This window comes from Balaenoptera physalus (assembly GCF_965194825.1).
Source record: "Balaenoptera physalus genome assembly, chromosome: 9".
In the NCBI taxonomy this organism is placed as follows: domain Eukaryota; kingdom Metazoa; phylum Chordata; class Mammalia; order Artiodactyla; family Balaenopteridae; genus Balaenoptera; species Balaenoptera physalus.
In genome coordinates this window covers 25,859,732-25,881,221 of record NC_138888.1, presented here as the reverse complement: position 1 = coordinate 25,881,221, position 21,490 = coordinate 25,859,732, and the positions used below count along the sequence as shown (strand labels likewise).

The 21,490-nt window shown below is 42.2% G+C and overlaps 1 protein-coding gene across 4 annotated transcripts in view; it reads left to right on the top strand.

Moving 5' to 3' along the window:
- The window catches only part of ARFGEF3 (ARFGEF family member 3), a 198,460-nt gene that overhangs the window by 65,313 nt on the left and 111,657 nt on the right, over positions 1-21,490 (top strand). For all 4 annotated transcript variants that reach the window (XM_082474366.1, XM_082474365.1, XM_082474368.1 and 1 more), the window contains one exon: positions 14,740-14,808. In XM_082474366.1, the coding sequence (XP_082330492.1) occupies positions 14,740-14,808 (69 nt within the window). The remainder of the gene's footprint in view (positions 1-14,739; positions 14,809-21,490) is intronic.

Genomic DNA, 21,490 nt, shown 5'->3' with positions numbered 1-21,490 from the left:
AGGGTATAGGGGCCAGGGACGCTGTTAAACATCCTATAATACACAGGACAGTCTCCCACAAAGAGAATTATTTGGCCCAAAAATGTTGGTATTTCTGAGGTTGAGCAACTTTGATCAAGACAAGAAAAAAATGCTTATCTTTGGCCATCCACATTTTAAATTTAGACCAAAGGAAGATGACCTCTGAAATTCTCTGTTGACTTTGTGATACTGCACCCCCCAAACTCTAAAGATGTGTATTCTGCCCTTCTGCTGTCTGCAGAAGACTGAGCCTGCTTTGTTGTTTATAGGTGGACCATGAGGGGAAGCATCTATTTCTGTTTCATGGCCGAGGTACATTTCAGCAGTTCACACTCATAAGGCTGCACTCCCAGGAGGGAGGCAAGCCCTGTACCCAAGAGAAAGGCATTTGGTGTCTCAGTATTCCTGTCCTTGTCACTGAATTTTCCATCCTTGTTTTTGCCGAATTTAACGGCGTAAAAAAAAAAAAAAAAAGAACTGGGCTGTTTCTCAAGAAAAGGAATTATGCAAATACATTTAAGTTTATGAATCTTCAAGCCAATATACATGAGAGGCCAGAAGGGAATGTGCATTAAGTAACAAAGCGAAAATTTCAGCCAGAACCAGAGCTGGGGTTTGAAATGGCGCCTGGCATCAAGGATTTCCAGAGAGTTTGCTCCTCTTCAAATAAGGGAAAGACAAAGCCCCTGTGGGCTGTACTCAAATTTTGAGTTAGTTTTTTGAGCTATAGTAGATTATTTGGTTTGATTTATAAATAGCATCTGATATTTGGAAAAATGAAACTCCAGTGACCTCAGGAAGCACTTATGTGTAAACTAAGCACTAATGTATATTTTAATAGTTTAAGGAAAAGAAGATTCCTGTTCATTCAGCATGCCTCCGTGTCCCCAGTGTGCATTAGGGTAGGTTGACTGCCACAGATTAGCTCACTTCTTGATGGTCCCCTCGTCTTCCTCCCTGGGTTTTTCACTCCTTAATTATATGTGTTACAGCATAAATTTAGAGTTCCATTAAAGATGAGTATAGGGACTTCCCCGGTGGTCCAGTGGTTAAGACTCCACCTTCCAATGCAGGGGGCACGGGTTCACACCCTGGTTGGGGAACTGAGATCCCACAGGCCATGAGGTGCAGCCAAAAAAGAAAAAAAAGGATGAGTATAACGTTACAAGTGTACTGTGTGTTAGACCCTGATATGCTTTCAGAGTCCAGTGCATTTTCCCAGTCATATGCTCATCAGAACTTATTGTAATCCCTTGTTTTGTGACTGTCTTCGAAACCAGATGTTAGCTTTACAGAGCGCAGGGATCAGGGTATCTTTTTTCATTCCTCCTGTATGCCCAACACCTAGCACTAGGCCTGACCCCTCGTCACACCTCAGTAAGTATTTGTGGAATGAATGAATGAATGGCAACCTGAGTAATGCAGCACAAAGGAGAGGTAAAGTGGGAGTGCAGTTGCTATCCAGTAAGCTTAGGAATCATTTCTTTACTCCTTCATCCCCTGCAAATGGTCCTGTAGAGGACTCATTTGGAACTTTAGCAGAAATGAGCTCTTTGACTCAGAAACCTTACATAAGTTACCAGTTACTGTGTTGAGTGCAAAAAAATAGGTTCTCAGCAGAGAGTAACAGATGTTCTATAAGTCTCACGGGAGATGCCCTCTGGTTGGTAGAGATGTTTTTCTCCCTGTCTTGCCTGAGGTCCTGCCAAATAGCTGGGCATCCTGAATGGGGGCTCACTAAATTCTGATTACCCTAACCAGGTCATCTGAAACTCTAGTATTATTACCCATAAGGCTGCAAAAACTGCCTTTAGCCAGTCACACCACCTGGATCTGACATTCAGATTCCCAGGACAATTTCCTTGTGTGTCACCGGCCTGTCTTATCACATTGCCTACACATTTTACAATAATGACTAGGAACACAGACGCACAGTCCCACTGAAACTCTGTGTAGTTGATTACTCATGTGGACAGTGCATAGGAGGGATTGAGCGTGGGCTGGGACTCACCACACCTCCCAGAGCCTGGCAAGGCACTATAAACATGGTGGGCATCAAAAAGTTAGACCTTACTACCAAGGAGCTCATAAATCTAGTGGGCGGTGGAGAGGGCACCCAGATTTAAGTAGTATATCTAAACTGCTCCAATAAATGCTATGGAATAAGCCTTTTGCATTTTCTGCCCATTCTGGGATTAATTCACATCTGTAGAGTAATATTTTATGTGACGGATTTTGAACAAGGTATATCTTTGTTCTCTAAAACATGTTACTTTATTATCTAATACAAAGCTTTATGAAATATATGGGAATAGGGAGGGGTATATGAGAGATTTCAACCAGGTTGACTAGAATGGTAGGGCGTAGGTGGGGAAAGAACAGTGGTTGATGTCACCCAGATTTCATATATGGGTGACCATTGCCTTCTATTTGTGAATTCCCTTCATCCCTTCACCAACGCACCCCAGTCAGTTCATTGCCACTGGAATGAGTAGGCTCTGTCTTTAATTCATCTACAACATATTGTCTGCTTTATTGCTCTGATTTCCAGTTTGCCTCGGTACATCTAGTTTTTATTTGTTTGTCTGTTTGTTTAGGCTGTGCCGTGTGGAATGCAAGGTCTTAGTTTCCTGACCGGGGATCAAACCCGTGCCCCCTGCTTTGGGAGCTTGGAGTCTTAACCACTGGACCACCAGGGAAGTCCCTACATCTAGTTTTAGTTGTGATTTGTTGCCCTAACCAGCCCTAAACTAATCTGTGCAAAAGACTTAACATGGGGCATTTACGGTGCTGTGTAATAGGGTTCCAGCCAACCTTTTTACCATCATCTCCAGCCTCTGCCTTCACACTTCATGCCTTTACTCACAACATTTCCTTTGCTTGGTACATCTGCCCCTCCCTTTTCTCTCCTGTATCAGTGCTTTGCTCACACATTATCTGATCTGTGAATTCTCTGCTCTCCGAAGTTGAGATGTCTTCTGACCTTAAAAATTATTATATACCTCACGGTTGCAGTAGCACTCACTATAGTCAGCCATGAAGTATAGTTGTACAAGTATTCATTTCTCCAATAGATGGTGAGTTTGTAATGGGAAAGATGGTGCTTGCTTTGTATTTGTGACCCCACAGCAATTAGAACCTTGGCGAATAATGCCTTGAATTGATTTGGGGCCTGAAAGGGAGAACACCAAGGAGAGAGGAAGTGGAGCTGGGGTCAGAATGACGAGGGCTTTAGACAGTAGGAATTGGGGGCAGTGATACATAGTAGGATGAAGACTTGGAAAGATTTATGCTTTTGAATGCGGATGACCTGATTGATTTTTTTGTTTGTTTGTTTGTTTACTTAAAATGCATCTAATTATTTACACTGGAATGGCTGCCATGAGTTACATCAAATGGAGACTTGATTAATCTCTATGAGAAGATAGCCTAGAGATATATGTACTGTGTGTACTCTTTTTTTAAAAAATTAATTTATTAATTAATTAATTTATTTTTGGCTGCACTGGGTCTTTGTTGCTGTGCGTGGGCTTTCTCTAGTTGTGACGAGTGAGGGCTACTCTTTGTTGCGGTGTGTGGGCTTCTCATTGCGGTGGCTTCTTTTGTTGCAGAGCACAGGCTCTAGACGCATGGGCTTCAGTAGTTGTGGCACGTGGGCTCAGTAGTTGTGGCTCGCGGGCTCAGTAGTTGTGGTGCACGGGCTTAGTTGCTCCGCAGCATGTGGGATCTTCCCAGACCAGGGCTCGAACCTGTGTCCCCTGCATTGGCAGGTGGATTCTTAACCACTGTGCCACCAGGGAAGCCCCTCTTTTTTTTTTTTTTAAAGTCATTTAATTAATTTTTCCTCTAAATATCCTTGTGAGGTGGGATGGGAATTTTAAAGATAAGGGGCTAGAGGATGTAGGCAAAGTCACAGCAATTAAATACTAAATCACATGCCACAGTCACGTTACTGAAACACTTGTGTTTTAGCCCTGACATCACAGCCCCTGCTCTGTCGTGATTGCGATCACAGGGCAGAATGAGCCTGATGGAGAAACCCCAATCATGACGATAAGATGCCCTTGCCTTGGGAGATGATTCATCCGGAGTTTTCCTGATCAGAAGCGCATACCTGTGATCTTGCACTTGTCATGATTATCTATCCACATCTGTCTCTCTGTGTTCCTAATGTGGCTACATTTTTCAGATTCTTATCACTTGGGCCCAATGCTTGCAATAAATCAGCTTCTCTTTCTCCTTTCCAGTCTAATCTGTTTTATCCAGTGTTTCTATACACATTTTTAATTGCAGGGTTGTTTCTTGTATATAGTAGCTATTCAGTTATTGTTTTTTCATAATTGCGATTTTTATTAGCCTCTGTAATGATCATGCCCTTTTTGTGGAAGGTTTTGCACCTGCTTTCCCCATCCTCTTGGCTTATTTATGGAGGCAGCACCAACCATCTAGATTGCAAGATGCTGCCTGTCACTCAAGTTCTTGCTGTTCAGTGATAATGTAGTCAGTATGCTTTAATGACCCTGTGAGGGATGTATTTTTAATGGAATTATCCTCAATATTTAGGTGCTCCTGTTTTCCTTGAGGCCAACGTGCTCAGAATACCAGTCTAAACTTCTTACTCTTTCATTATGCAGTGGAAGTCAGACACTTGAAATTAATTTGCTGTCACCGTAAGTTTCCTACAGCCGATCTGTGTTTGAATCCAGTGAATTAGTGCTTGCCAGGCTTTGGGCACCATTTTTCCATGTATCATTTTTTTTTTTTAAACATCTTTATTGAAGTATAATTGCTTCACAATGGTGTGTTAGTTTCTGCTTTATAACAAAGTGAATCAGCTACACATATACACACGTTCCCATATCTCCTCCCTCCCGCATCTCCCTCCCTCCCACCCTCCCCATCCCACCCCCCCAGGCGGTCACAGAGCACCTAGCTGATCTCCCTGTGCTATGTGGCTGCTTCCCACTAGCTATCTGTTTTACATTTGGTAGTGTATATATGTCCATGCCACTCTCTCACCCTGTCACATCTCACCCCTCCCCCTCCCCATATCCTCAAGTCCATTCTTTAGTAGGTCTGTGTCTTTATTCCCATCTTGCCACTAGGTTCTTCATGACCTTTTTTTTCCCCTTAGATTCCATATATATGTGTTAGCATACTGTATTTGTTTTTCTCTTTCTGACTTACTTCACTCTGTATGACAGACTCTAACTCCATCCACCTCACTACAAATACCTCCATTTCATTTCTTTTTATGGCTGAGTAATATTCCATTGTATATATGTGCCACATCTTCTTTATCCATTCATCTGAAGATGGACACTTAGGTTGCTTCCATGTCCTGGCTATTGTAAATAGAGCTGCAATGAACATTTCGGTACATGACTCTTTTTGAATTATGGTTTTCTCAGGGTATATGCCCAGTAGTGGGATTGCTGGGTCCGTATGGTAGTTCTATTTGTAGTTTTTTAAGGAACCTCCATACTGTTCTCCATAGTGGCTGTATCAATTTACATTCCCACCAACAGTGCAAGAGTGTTCCCTTTTCTCCACACCCTCTCCAGCATTTATTGTTTGTAGATTTTTTGATGATGGCCATTCTGACCGGTGTGAGATGATACCTCATTGTAGTTTTGATTTGCATTTCTCTAATGATTAATGATGTCGAGCATTCTTTCATGTGTCTGTTGGCCATCTGTATATCTTGTTTGGAGAAATGTATTTAGGTCTCCTGCCCATTTTTGGATTGGGTTGTTTGTTTTTTTGTTATTGAGCTGCATGAGCTGCTTGTAAATCTTGGAGATTAATCCTTTGTCAGTTGCTTCATTTGCAAATATTTTCTCCCATTCTGAGGGTTGTCTTTTGGTCTTGTTTATAGTTTCCTTTGCTGTGCAAAAGCTTTTAAGTTTCATTAGGTCCCATTTGTTTATTTGTGTTTTTATTTCCATTTCTCTAGGAGGTGGGTCAAAAAGGATCTTGCTGTGATGTATGTCATAGAGTGTTCTGCCTATGTTTTCCTCTAAGAGTTTGATAGTGTCTGGCTTTACACTTAGGTCTTTAATCCATTTAGAGTTTATTTTTGTGTATGGTGTTAGGGAGTGTTCTAATTTCATACTTTTACATGTACCTGTCCAATTTTCCCAGCACCACTTATTGAAGAGGCTGTCTTTTCTCCACTGTATATGCTTGCCTCCTTTATCAAAGATAAGGTGACCATATGTGCGTGGGTTTATCTCTGGGCTTTCTATCCTGTTCCATTGATCTGTATTTCTGTTTTTGTGCCAGTACCAAACTGTCTTGATTACTGTAGCTTTGTAATATAGTCTGAAGTCAGGGAGCCTGATTCCTCCAGCTCCATTTTTCATTCTCAAGATTGCTTTGGCTATTCAGGGTCTTTTGTGTCTCCATACAAATTGTGAAATTTTTTGTTCTAGTTCTGTGAAAAATGCCAGTGGTAGTTTGATAGGGATTGCATTGAATCTGTAGATTGCTTTGGGTAGTAGAGTCATTTTCACAATGTTGATTCTTCCAATCCAAGAACATGGTATATCTCTCCATCTATTTGTATCATCTTTAATTACTTTCATCAGTGTATTATAGTTTTCTGCATACAGGTCTTTTGTCTCCTTAGTAGGTTTATTGCTAGATTCCTAGGTATTTTATTCTTTTTGTTGCAGTGGTAAATGGGAGTGTTTCCTTAACTTCTCTTTCAGAATTTTCATCATTAGTATATAGGAATGCAAGAGATTTCTGTGCATTAATTTTGTATCCTGCTACTTTACCAAATTCATTGATTAGCTCTAGTAGTTTTCTGGTAGCAGTTTTAGGATTCTCTATGTATAGTATCATGTCATCTGCAAAGAGTGACAGCTTTACTTCTTCTTTTCCGATTTGGATTCTTTTTATTTCTTTTTCTTCACTGATTGCTGTGGCTAACACTTCCAAAACTATGTTGAATAATAGTGGTGAGAGTGGGCAACCTTGTCTTGTTCCTGATCTTAGTGGAAATGGTTTCAGTTTTTCACCATTGAGGACAATGTTGGCTGTGGGTTTGTCCTATATGGCCTTTATTATGTTGAGGAAAGTTCCCTCTATGCCTACTTTCTGCAGGGCTTTTATCATAAATGGGTGTTGAATTTTATCGAAAGCTTTCTCTGCATCTACTGAGATGATCATATGGTTTTTCTCCTTCAATTTGTTAATATGATGTATCACGTTGATTGATTTGTGTATATTGAAGAATCCTTGCATTCCTGGGATAAACCCCACTTGATCATGGTGTATGATCCTTTTAATGTGCTGTTGGATTCTGTTTGCTAGTATTTTGTTGAGGATTTTTGCATCTGTGTTCATCAGTGATATTGGCCTGTAGTTTTCTTTCTTTGTGACATCTTTGTCTGGTTTTGGTATCAGGGTGATGGTGGCCTCGTAGAATGAGTTGGGGAGTGTTCCTCCCTCTGCAATATTTTGGAAGAGTTTGAGAAGGATGGTTGTTAGCTCTTCTCTAAATGTTTGATAGAATTCGCCTGTGAAGCCATCTGGTCCTGGGCTTTTGTTTGTTGGAAGATATTTAATCACAGTTTCAATTTCAGTGCTTGTGATTGGTCTGTTCATATTTTCTATTTCTTCCTGGTTCAGTCTCGGTAGGTTGTGCATTTCTAAGAATCTGTCCATTTCTTCCAGGTTGTCCATTTTATTGGCATAGAGTTGCTTGTAGTAATCTCTCATGATCCTTTGTATTTCTGCAGTGTCAGTTGTTACTTCTCCTTTTTCATTTCTAATTCTATTGATTTGAGTCTTCTCCCTTTTTTTCTTGATGAGTCTGGCTAATGGCTTATCAATTTTGTTTATCTTCTGGAAGAACCAGCTTTTAGTTTCATTGATTTTTGCTATTGTTTCCTTCATTTCTTTTTCATTTATTTCTGATCTGATCTTTATGATTTCTTTCCTTCTGCTAGCTTGGGGTTTTTTTGCTCTTCTTTCTCTAATTGCTTTAGGTGCAAGGTTAGGTTGTTTATTCAAGATGTTTCCTGTTTCTTGATGTAGGCTTGTATTGCTATAAACTTCCCTCTTAGCACTGCTTTTGCTGCATCCCATAGGTTTTGGGTCGTCGTGTCTCCATTGTCATTTGTTTCTAGGTATTTTTTGATTTCCCCTTTGATTTCTTCAGTGATCACTTCGTTATTAAGTAGTGTATTGTGTAGCCTCCATGTGTTTGTATTTTTTACAGATCTTTTCCTATAATTGATATCTAGTCTCATAGTGTTGTGGTCGGAAAAGATACTTGATATGATTTCAATTTTCTTAAATTTACCAAGCTTGATTTGTGACCCAAGATATGATCTATCCTGGAGAATGTTCCATGAGCACTTGAGAAAAATGTGTATTCTGTTGTTTTTGGATGGAATGTCCTATAAATATCAATTAAGTCCATCTTGTTTAATGTATCATTTAAAGCTTGTGTTTCCTTATTTATTTTCATTTTGGATGATCTGTCCATTGGTGAAAGTGGGGTGTTAAAGTCCCCTACTATGATTGTGTTACTGTCGATTTCCCCTTTTATGGCTTTTAGTATTTGCCTTATGTATTGAGGTGCTCCTATGTTGGGTGCATAAATATTTACAATTGTTATACCTTCCTCTTGGATCGATCCCTTGATCATTATATAGTGTCCTTCTTTGTCTCTTGTAATAGTCTTTATTTTAAAGTCTATTTTGTCTGATATGAGAATTGCTACTCCAGCTTTCTTTTGATTTCCATTTGCATGGAATATCTTTTTCCATCCCCTCACTTTCAGTCTGTATGTGTCTCTAGGTCTGAAGTGGGTCTCTTGTAGACAGCATATATATGGGTCTTGCTTTTGTATCCATTCAGCCAGTCTGTGTCTTTTGGTGGGAGCAGTTAATCCATTTACATTTAAGGTAATTATCGATATGTATGTTCCTATTCCCATTTTCTTAAATATTTTGTGTTTGTTATTGTAGGTGTTTTCCTTCTCTTGTGTTTCTTGCCTAGAGAAGTTCCTTTAGCATTTGTTGTAAAGCTGGTTTGGTGGTGCTGAACTCTCTCAGCTTTTGCTTGTCTTTAAAGGTTTTAATTTCTCCATCAAATCTGAATGAGATCCTTGCTGGGTAGAGTAACCTTGGTTGTAGGTTTTTCTCCTTCATGACTTTAAGTATGTCCTGCCACTCCCTTCTGGCTTGGAGAGAGTTTCTGCTGAAAGATCAGCTGTTAACCTTATGGGGATTCCCTTGTGTGTTATTTGTTGTTTTTCCCTTGCTGCTTTTAATATGTTTTCTTTATATTTAATTTTTGATAGTTTGATTAATATGTGTCTTGGTGTGTTTCTCCTTGGATTTATCCTGTATGGGACTCTGTGCTTCCAGGACTTGATTAACTATTTCCTTTCCCATATTAGGGAAGTTTTCAACTATAATCTCTCCATAGATTTTCTCAGTCCCTTTCTTTTTCTCTTCTTCTTCTGGGACCCCTATAATTGGAATGTTGGTTCATTTAATGTTGTCCCAGAGGTCTCTGAGACTGTCCTCAATTCTTTTCATTCTTTTTTCTTTATTCTGTTCCACAGCAGTGAATTCCACCATTCTGTCTTCCAGGTCACTTATCCGTTCTTCTGCCTCAGTTTTTCTGCTATTGATCCCATCTAGAGTATTTTTAATTTCATTTATTGTGTTTTTCATCGTTGCTTGGTTCCTCTTTAGTTCTTCTACATCCTTGTTAAATGTTTCTTGCATTTTTTCTATTCTGTTTCCAAGATTTTGGATCATCTTTACTATCATTATTCTGAATTCTTTTTCAGGTAGACTGCCTATTTCCTCTTCATTTGTTAGGTCTGGTGTGTTTTGACCCTGCTCCTTCACCTGCTGTGTGGTTTTTTGTCTTCTCATTTTGCTTATCTTACTGTGTTTGGGGTCTCCTTTTCACAGGCTGCAGGTTCGTAGTTCCCGTTGTTTTTGGTATCTGTCCCCAGTGGCTAAGGTTGGTTCAGTGGGTTGTGTAGGCTTCCTGGTGGAGGGGACTAGTGCCTGTGTTCTGGTGGATGAGGTTGGATCTTGTCTTTCTGGTGGGCACGTCCACGTCTGGTGGTGTGTTTTGGGGTGTCTGTGGCCTTATTATGTTTTTAGGCAGCCTCTCTGCTAATGGATGGGGCTGTGTTCCTGTCTTGCTAGTTGTTTGGCATAGGGTGTCCAGCACTGTAGCTTGCTGGTCGTTGAGTGAAGCTGGGTCTTGATGTTGAGATGGAGATCTCTGAGAGATTTTCGCCGTTTGGTATTACGTGGAGCTGGGAGGTCTGTTGTGGACCAGTGTCCTGAAGTTGGCTCTCCCACCTCAGAGGCACGGCCCTGATGCCTGGCTGGAGCACCAAGAGCCTGTCCTCCACATGGCTCAGAATAAAAGGGAGAAAAAAATAGAAAGAAAAAAAGAAAGAGGATAAAATAAAATAAAATAAAGCTATTATAATAAAAAAATAAGAAAAAAATTAAGAATAAATGTATTCAGAAAAAAAATTTTTTTAATTTTTAAAAATAGATTTATTAATTTTTTATAGTAAAAAATAAGAAAAAATTTATTACGAAAAAAATTTTTATTTTTTAAAATAAAAAATATGAAAAAACTTATTAAAAAATTTTGTTTAATTTCTAAAAATAGAAAATAAGGAAAAAATTATTAAAACATTTATTAGGAAAAAAAATTTTTTTAAGTTAAAAAAAAAAAAAAAAAAAAAGAAAACACGGACGGACCTAACCCTAGGACTAATGGTGAAAGCAAAGCTATACAGACAAAATCTCACCCAGAAGCATACACATATACACTCACAAAAAAAGGAAAAGGGGAAAAATTAATATATCCTGCTCCCAAAGTCCACCTCTTGAATTTGGGATGATTCGTTGTCTATTCAGGTATTCAACAGATGCAGGCACATCAAGTTGTTTGTGGAGCTTTATTCCGCTGCTTCTGAGGCTGCTGGGAGAGATTTCCCTTTCTCTTCTTTGTTCGTACAGCTCCTGGGGTTCAGCTTTGGATTTGGACCCGCCTCGGCATGTAGGTCGCCTGAGGGCGTCTGTTCCCCGCCCAGACAGGACGGGGTTAAAGGAGCAACTGCTTCGGGGGCTCTGGCTCACTCAGGCCGGGGGGAGGGAGGGGTACGGAGGAGGCGGGGCGAGCCTGCAGCGGCAGAGGCCGGCATGACGTTGCAGCAGCCTGAGGCATGCTGTGCGTTCTCCTGGGGAAGTTGTCCCCGGATCACGGGAGCCTGGCAGTGGCGAGCTGCACAGGCTCCCGGGAGGGGCGGTGTGGAGAGTGACCTGTGCTCGCACACAGGCTTCCCGGTGGGAGCAGCAGCAGCCCTAGCGTCTCCTGCCCGTCTCTGGGGTCCACGCTGATAGCCGCGGCTCGCGCCCGTCTCTGGAGCTCGTTTAGGCGGCGCCCTGAATCCCCTCTCCTTGTGCGCCGTGAAACAAAGAGGCAAGAAAAAGTCTCTTGCCTCTTCGGCAGCTGCGGACTTTTTCCCGGACTCCCTCCAGGCTAGCACCGAATTCCGAGCCTCAGCTCCCAGCCCCGCCCGCCCCGGCGGCTGAGCAGACAAGCCTCTCGGGCCGGTGAGTGCTACTCAGCACCAATCCTCCATGCGGGAATCTCTCCGCTTTGCCCTCCGCACCCCTGTTGCTGCGCTCTCCTCCGTGGCTCCGAAGGTTCCCCCCTCTGCCACCCGCAGTCTCTGCCCACGAAGGGGCTTCCTAGTGTGTGGAAACCTTTCCTCCTTCACAGCTCCCTCCCACTGGTGCATGTCCCATCCCTGTTCTTTTGTCTCTGTTGTTTCTTTTTTCTTTTGCCCTACCCAAGTATGTGGGGAGTTTCTTGCCTTTTGGGAGGTCTGACGTCTTCTGCCAGCGTTCTGTGGGTGTTCTATAGGAGCCGTTCCACGTGTAGATGTATTTCTACTGTATCTGTGGGAAGCAAGGTGATCTCCGCGTCTTACTTTTCTGCCATCTTGCCCCTCCTCCCATCCATGTATCATTTTCAATAAGTCACTTCTGTCTGCTGCACCATCCTTGCTAGAAACTGGGGGCCCTTTATATGTCTTGGGAGTCATGGGGGGGGCCATGGGCACCATCAGCTCTGTTGTTAAAACCTGCTCTGCTTCCAGAAAAACAAGCTGTGTGAGCTTAAGGAGCCAGCTTCATTATTATGCTTCACTTTCACTATTTTTTCTTGTTTTTAGTTTTTGCATAGAGCTCAGTGAGTCTTTGGATATTAGTGGCCAGACATTCGGTGTGGAGAGCCTTTTTTCAATGATCTTTTGAATAGGATCAGCATCAGTTGGGTGCAGGGATCTTCAGTTTCCTTCAGACTGTTGCTAAGAGGCCTCCCTCTACACTTGCTGGCTTCTCTGTGGCAGAGAGTTCAGCCTCCTCTGTTCCCCTGAGAAGCTTGATTAGCAAATATGCCAACTCAATGCCCTTCCCGAAGACCTCACCATAGACACGGCTCCCACTTCCTCCAGCCTCTGTTGCATAAAGCAGCTCTTGCTCACAGAAAACTGGGTTGGCTTTTGAAAACTTCTTTCTTACCCTTGCACACCTTGTATGAATGCACGGAGCGATGTAAGGCAGGAAGTCGATCATTGGTCCTATAAGTAACATTATTAATTAGCCAGTTCAGACAAAAATTTGCCATCATTAGTTTCATATTGTAAGGTCTTGCCAGTTGCCAGCCTTTATTGTAATGACTTAAAAAACCAAGAACCAAGATGGGCCACCTCACCTCCCCAGACCACCACCTCCACCAGCCACTGTCTCATACCCTCCACCCACCTGCCGTGAAACACGACATAGAGAAAATAAATAAGAAAGAGAAGCTGTGCAAGGTAGCAAGAAATCAAAGTAAGAAAGCCTCATGTGGGAAAGCCTGAGGGCCTTTCAGATGCTCAGTGGATGTTATAGTCTAATGAGAAGATTATAAATAAGTAAATAAACAAACCAGGAATTTATGAGACTGGTGCTTGCTCTGAAGCAAGTGAAACAAGGAGCTGTGAGAGAGGCCATTTCAGAGAGAGTGTTCAGGGAGGGCCGCAGGCCTCTCTGAGGGGTGACATTTGAGTTGAGACCACCAAGAAGCCAATAGATGAGCCACATGTGGAACAAGCCTAGGAGGATCCCTGGGTAGGAGGGTGTCAGGCAGAGGTACCATCAAGTACAGAGGCATTAGAAGACATGGCCCCTCCCCAGGCGAAATTAGGACCTGGCAACACTGTTGTCCTCAGCTCTTATCCCTCCTTGCATACCAGACTCCGACCCCCAAAGATAGTCATCAAACAAAAGAAAGCCTTTTCCCATGAAGCCATGGGGCAGTAGTTTCCACAATCCCCCCTCTCAGCCAGCGTGGCATTCAGACGATTTTTATCTGGAGTCAACACTTGGCTCTCAGGTGCCTTAAGGAGCAAAAAATTGAGGAGCAGACCCACAGTGAATTTATCTAACCTTGTGACTAAAATTGGCAAGAATCCTTTTTTCCTTCTTTAATTACCTACCTGTTTGCTTTCTCGAAAGGCGTGACTGTTCCTAGGGCTGGCCTGGCTGGTAACTAAGACTTGAGAGATTAGGAGAGGTTCCTTGTTCCATGGGACAGTTACACTTTTTGGTGTGCTGATCAGGTGTATATCCTGTATTAGGTAAATTTGCTAGGCTTCAGCGCTCTTTCACGAGTTAGGCAGAACCAGGTGAGAAACATCCTCTGAGGCTGCCGCTGACAGGCCAAGCTGCAGGCAGGACATGGCTGTTGGGTTTGGGGATCAAGGAGCAGACATCAGCAATTTCACGTCTGGGACCACCGGCGAGATAATTTGCAGCGTCAGAAGCCAAATGGACAGGGGAGCATCTAGCCTTTTATCTATAAAATTAGAAGCAATTCTTAAAATGCCCTGGGCTTTTATTGATCTATTCCCTAATAGCTCTACAAGTAGAAAGTGGAATTTTTAGTGGTCTTTAAAGATCTTGTAAATGTCATCGACTCACTGTCTATGTAACTTGGAGAATAAGGGGAACCTGGAACTAATAAAAAATAAGCCCCAGGCAGGGTTCTGGGGGAAATAAAGAAGGAAAGAAGAAAGTGCCCATAAAAAAGAATGTCTAATCCCACGTGGATCTGGGAAGGCGACAGAAACCGAAAAATACAGTGACTCTCGGGTCTAGGAAGATGTAGAGACAGTATTGCATGGTCCGTCAGGGCATGGAGTCAGATTACTTGGGTTCAGATCTCAGCTCCACAGCTGGTACCTGCGTGACTTTGGCAGCTTATTTAATCGTTGGGAGCTTCAGTTTCCTTGTCAGTAAAATGAGGACAGTAATAACGGCACTTAGTAAAAATATCAGTCTAGGTGGTTCGCGTGCAGGACGTAGCAGTGAGCCTGGCCATTTGGTTTTCTCTGTTACTGGGCAGACCTGGAGTTGTTGAAGAAAGCCATCTCTGGCCAGGCTTACAATGCTTCTTCCTTTTACAAGTATTAGTCTCTATTTTATTGGGCAGTGTGTGGTCACTAATTAGAGAGCAGCGGGTGGGATGGAAAGAAACATATGAAAAGCAAAGAGCGAAAGAGTCATAAAAAGCAGGACTGCACTGATAACATGTAAAATGGAAATTTATTTCTAAACTTTTACTTCCTTCTCTCGTCCTTCCTCCTCTGCCTCCTGGCTGTTAAAGGTTTTACTCTGCATAACCTACACCCCAACCTTTGACCTGAATGGGAGCGCAGTGCTGAAGATCGCGGAGGTGAGTACCCGTTTTCCCCAGACCCTCGAGTGCTGCTTGTGTGTGCTGTCTGCTCACAGCTGCTTTACCCCCACCTGGGATAAATGCTGGGGTGGAGCCAAGCCGCAGCAGTGGGGTGAGCCCTTCTCTGATCATTATTGTGGGGAATTTCCACTCTGGAGTTGATCTGTGGGAAGCAGGCTATGTGGACCACCATCCTTAGTTGGTGCTCTGCATGCTTTGGTTGGCTTGACTTGAGGCTTTAACCATGGAAATAACAGTACCGGTTCTCCCGACGCTGCTACACCTAGGTATTGCACTTACTATTTTTCCTAAGACTGACTGAAGAGAATTTGATTTTTTTTTTTTTAATGGTTTTTAAGAAACCAAGTGTGAGATTTAGGGGAGATGTTTATTGATTAAATTGCATCCCCGTCTCCTAAACCCTGATGAATGCATTTTGTAACGATCATTGGAAAGCCTTCTCTTTTCCATCTGTATTGCCGCCTAGAGTAATGTGTACCTTCAGCACTCCCAGGAGTATGTCCAACAGAAAACTTGCTTTCCTGAATGTCTGGCATTCAGACATTCTGGAAACAGCATCATTCCAAAGCTGTACTTTACTACGGTTAGAGTGAATTTCCTGCCACTTCTTGAAAAGAGTATCTTCAGGATTTGTATGTTTTGACAAGAGTACACATGTAGACCTCAAGGAGCCAATGATATTCTGAATTCTGAAATTATAGAGAAAAAGAAAGCCTAACTATCAGCAGTCATGGGTATTTTTTTTTTTTTTTTTAACACTAATGATTACCATTTATTGAGTATACCAGGTAGATGCTTAGCACTTTGGGCATGTTTTCTTTTTTCTTCTTTTTCTCATCATTATCAAGGTATAACCAACAAATAAAATGTTCCATGTTTCGATATGCATATACATTGTGAAATAGTCACCACAGTCAAGCTAATTAACATATCCATCATCATACATAGTTAACATTATCATGAGTAGTATTTATATTGGCTGATACGTGTGCTTTTATGGTATTATGTGGCATTGAAGAGTGAAAACTGAGAGGAAATTATTTTTTTGCACATAGAACATTTTTATGTGTCAGTCAAAAGAAAAACAGACAGCTGACCCCTCACTACAACATAAATCAGTTCTCAAATGCATATTTATGTAGGGAGAAAGAACACTTTTCTTTACCACATTTGTATGTTTCACTATATAAGTAAAGAAATAGAATAGCTATCAGTATTTTTAGTTGAATTTTAAGAGATATTTGTGAGTGATCTTATCATTGGTAGGTTTGCTTTTTTTTTTTATTAACTATGGTAAGAGCACAACATGAGATCTTAACAGACTTTTTAAGTATGCAATTCAGTAGTGTTAACCATAGTGCAGTGTTGTATAGCAGATCTCTAGAACTTATTCATCTTGCATAACTGAAACTTTATACGCATTGAATATTAACTCTCCATTTCCCCCTCCTCCTCCCCCCACCGTGCAACCACCATTCTACTCTCTGTTTCTATGAGTTTGACTATTTTAGATACCTCATGCCGGTTTGCTTTCAAAGTGACAAATGTAGTTTTGATCAGAGCAAGAAACAGGATTGGCATGTAAGAGGCTTGTTATTTCTTTGCCATGTGAAGGGACGAGAAGGGAAATGCAGCGTGTCACTGCCCAGCCACTGCCTAGCTCGACCCCTGCCCAGGAAGGGTATGGGGAAGGGGATTGGTTGTTATAGGACCCTCAGGACTGGGGAGGCCACCAGGGATCCCCAAGCTCCCTTTGAGAGGGGGAGGTCTTTATCATCTCACAGGGATGAGTTTTTGAATGAGAATCTGAAAGATTCGAGATGTCATTCCCGAACAGCAGATACACACTGCCATGGGCCACCCAAGTCAAGGGTGATTTCAGAGGGGATCTGGAAGCCAGAGTAGAGAGGTGGCAGACCTGTCTAGATAGGATGAAACATCAAAACACAGTGGTCTCTACCAGAACCTATAAAGGAAAAAAAAATTTTTTTTTTTTCTTTTAAAAATCTCAGCCCAAGAGTGATATAAAGATAAAGGCATTTGAGCTTGGTGGTGACAGCGTGGGCTCTTGAGTTGCACTGGTTGGGTATAAATCCTGGCTTTACCACCTCCCAGTGGTGTTGCCTTAGATACCTCCCTGGGCTTGTGTTTGTTCTCTGTGTAAAAGCAGTGCTAACAGCACCTATCTCGCTATCTCCTAGTGTGGTTGTGCTGATTAGACAAGAAAGAGAATCCATGTAAAAAGCTTTCAGTGCAGGCAGCCGCATAGTAAATGCTGGGTCAAGGTTAGCTGCTGCTCTCCTGGAGCGGCAGATTGATGACGACGTCCAGGCTTCCACCAAATAATGTTGACACGGCCAGGACCCTGAAGGGACGGGTCATCAACTGGACTAGCTTCCTGAGACAACAGTAGCAAGCTTACTTCCCCTTCTTGCCCCTCCTGCAGCCCACTGAGATCCCCTAGTTGGAAGAGTTCCCAGCAGAATGTCAGCATGAAGGTCATGAAGCAGGGGTCAGACCATCACGGAAAGATGCGTTACTTCCAATGCTAGCTTTGACTTATTGTTCAGGATGGAGGCTTCGGACTGCATTCCTCTGAAGGAAGGACTTGGCAAAGATCTTAAAAATAAACTTTTCATCCTGTATTTGGTAGCGGGGGCCTTCCCTTGACAGTACGCAGGCTCCCAGAAGATGTTTTTAGGCCCCGCCTCTCCTATAGATCCACAAGAAGGTCCTACCACCTCCCTGTCCGCGGTGGAACTTAACAGTTGAGGCTGCAGGTTCCCCCAGCCCTCACTTAGACGCCCCACTCTTTTCTGGTGACTGGAAACAGCAGATTCTCCAGCAGAGCAGGGGGATGGAGACTGCTTTGTAAGGACCACAGTGGTCACCACTTCAAAGTGCTTTTGATAAATGGCAGAGTGCAGAATCGCTCCTCTGTGCTAGCCTGGACCTGGCGTGGACACCAGGTTCAGGGGAGTAAGACTCCAACTCTTGCAGCTGGCCAGTCCATGGGTGAGGACATCTACACGCCAGTCTGCTGAGAGAAGCAGAGTGATCCAGGAGCAGGACGGGCATGCAGAGGCCAGCACCAGGGGCTCACTCTATCCAGTGGCACCGATCAAAAAGCCAGTGATAAAAACACCCTGGAAAGTGCTCTCCTGCTGAGAATAGTGGATCTTTTATCCATCAGGCTTGGCTGCAACGCAGAGTACTTCCACCAGGCATTAGCTAGAGCTCTGGGCTCTCTGTGGCCATTCCCTCTCAGAGCTGATCATTCTGAGGAGGCTTGAAAACATAACATCCCTCTTGGTGGCAAGAGATAAGTACATATTACATGGCTAAGACAACGTTACATGGCTACCTTTAGTACATATTTAGCTCTCTGCCAGGCACCGTTCTCAGAACTTTCCCTGTATTAGATCACATAACCTGCACGACAGTACTGTTGTACTAGCCACACAGCTAGGAAGTGATAGAACCAGGAAGCAAGCCTGGTCGGTATGACTGAGCTTTTGGTCTTTATACCCTGTAGCACGTGCTGCCGTAGTTTGGTTGTGGAAGGGACACTCACAGGGGCCCTACACTTGCCCCGTGGAAATCAGTGGTAATTCGCAAAGGGGCTACCCTTGCCCTCATCCAGACCGTTCCCAGGCGTGAGCACCCGGCAGACACGGTGTTGAAGTTGAAGTGATCTTGCCTTTTATCTTTAAAATAGATCTCTTTCTTAAGAGAATAGCATGCCTCAGTTCACTACCAACAATGATTAAAGATCAGAACTAGAGACAGGCTTATACAAGCTTGCATAGGTTCCTGTATAAGGCTGACTGTTTTCAGTAGTTACTCGATTAAACTTTGACTTCTCTTTACCCTCCTGAAACGAACGCTCTTACGTACGGGATACTTACAGTTGCAAAGCATCGGAGGCCCTACTTTTATGTTGGTGGTTCTCTTCAAAGGCTGCATATTCGAATCACCTGGGAAGTATTAGGAAAAATAAGATGCCTAGGGTTGCCCTAGAAATTCTGAGTTTTTTGGTCTTGGAGGGACCTGGGCAAACAAATTTTGTAAAGGCCTCCGGTTGATTCCACTGCAGAAGTCAAGTTGAACATCACTGCTCTGATCGTTACTCTTCTCTCCAACAAGCTGTGTTGTAAAACCATATTGAAAGGAGCTCTGATGCTCTGAAGCCTCAAGTGTGGTCCACTCGGCAGATGCATGGCAGCACCTGGGAGCTTGTTAGAAATGCAGGTCCTCGGGCCCCAACCCAGACGTCTGAATAAGAATCTGCCTTGTAATAAGATACCCTGTGGGATGCATAAGCGTATTAGAGTTTGAGAAGCACTGCCACAAGTGAATATTGGTATAATCTCATTAAAATGAGATCTAAAGATAGTGTTCTGCTGGGTTTATAGACCTAAATCCCAGGCAAGGTCTGCCGTGCCTCTTTGCCATGGCTAATCGAGCCCCCTCCACGAAGCAGGGACGCCCACACAGCAGCAGAATCCTCTCAATGGTGGCCCCTAAGAAGTGCAAGATTTTGATTCTTCTAACTTCCCTTGTCTTTCATCATCTTCTCCTGCCCAGTCGTCTCCACGTTTTCTCCTTCCCATTTGTCATTGCTTGATATATAGCAAACATATTTCTTAAAACGCTTTAATGGTTTAAACTGCCACAGAGCTATCCCACTGTTCCTTCTGAGTATGTGTTTCCGCCAATAAGGCCCACTGTCAACCTTTGAAAATATGTGGCACATATATACAATGGAATATTACTCAGCCATAAAAAGAAATGAAATGTAGGTATTTGTAATGACGTGGATGGAGTTAGAGTCTGTCATACAGAGTGAAGTAAGTCAGAAAGAGAAAAACAAATACAGTATGCTAACACATATATATGGAATCTAAGGAAAAAAAAAAAAAAGGTCATGAAGAACCTAGTGGCAAGACGGGAATAAAGACACAGACCTGCTAGAGAATGGACTTGAGGATATGGGGAGGGGGAGGGGTGAGATGTGACAGGGTGAGAGAGTGGCATGGACGTATATACACTACCAAATGTAAAATAGATAGCTAGTGGGAAGCAGCCGCATAGCACAGGGAGATCAGCTCGGTGCTTTGTGACCACCTAGAGGGGTGGGATAGGGAGGGTGGGAGGGAGGGAGATGCAAGAGGGAAGAGATATGGAAACATATGTATATGTATAACTGGCTCACTTTGTTATAAAGCAGAAACTAACACACCATTGTAAAGCAATTATACTCCAATAAAGATGTTTTTAAAAAATAAATAAATAAAATGTACAAGAATTGAAAAAAAAAATATACCTCCTCCCCGAATCCATATTTATGTAATCTGGCATAAGACGAGCATGGAGTAGATCTATTTATATGAAAAGCATAAGAACAATTTATAAATAGAAGCTTATGGGTCAGTAGTTACAGCTGTTAGATTATTAAGTGCATTACGTATGGGTAATTTAAGGAAGGATAGTAGTAGACTTATTTGAAATCATTGTTTACTTCAGATACACATGATAGGTATAAGTATTTTTCTTACATTGCCTACATTTTATATTTCCTCAAATTTGCAAAATAGCTTAGAACCTTTTGGTTTTTCACCACAGAAGTTGCTTAAGAAATACTTTTTCATCAACAGGAAGCATTAACTACAAAAGAGAGTTATACTGCCACAAAAATAATGGTATTCTGTAGACATAGTGAAACCCAATGATTTTGCAGGTTTTTGCATGTTCTCAAGTGCTTTCCACCTGCTAATTTAGCCTTTGAAAAATCTGCATCTCTATTTTTAAACCAGGACATTTCAGCCTAAAACTACCACTTAGCTCCTGGAAGCTTTCTTGGTTGTGGCTGAATTTCTCATAAAAATAAGTCTTTAACTTCAAGAAAAAAAATCTTTTCTCCTATTGTCACTTTTGATATAGCTAGGGAAACAATTTATAAAAATACCTTAAAGTAAATCATTTAAAACCCCTGTGGAAATGTTGGGAGAGAATCCACACACTCTCTTCTTTCTTACTCTGTCTGCATTGATTGTTACTCAAGAATAGTGTTTACCCTGGAACCTGTTGATCAGGAAATGGGATGTGTGCTTAAGTATGAAAAATGAGTCTGTTTTCCCAAGGTACTGCTGAAACTATAAAAGGATAAAAGGATCATTAAGCACTGAAAATGTAACTAAGAGGGCAGCCTTCATTTGTGTGTCCAACTTTAACTTGCTTAATTAAACTGCAATAATGACAGTTTTTCAGAATAGGGTCTTCTATGATGCAGGAGGAATAAGAAATATCAACCGAATTTAGAATTGGACAGTTATGAAATATCCAACATGTGTTTTCTGTTTAATTTCATGAATTATCATTACTAAAACTCTGTATGGATACAAAATTCTCTTCATTGGTTGAAAGCTGGACCCTTAGTATTTCTCCTACTATTATGCACAAATTAGCAGATGTGTTGAGTGTTCCGAGGATAGTTACCTGAACGTAGGAAAAAGCTGTGGAAGTAAAAATCACCAAGGCCTTGGGGTTAAAGGAAGAGGTAGTGCCATAACAAGAAGCTCTGTGAAGCTGATTTGAAGATGGTTAATGATATTGTTTCATTGGTAAGATTTGGAGCATATTCTCATGCCTGCTGAAG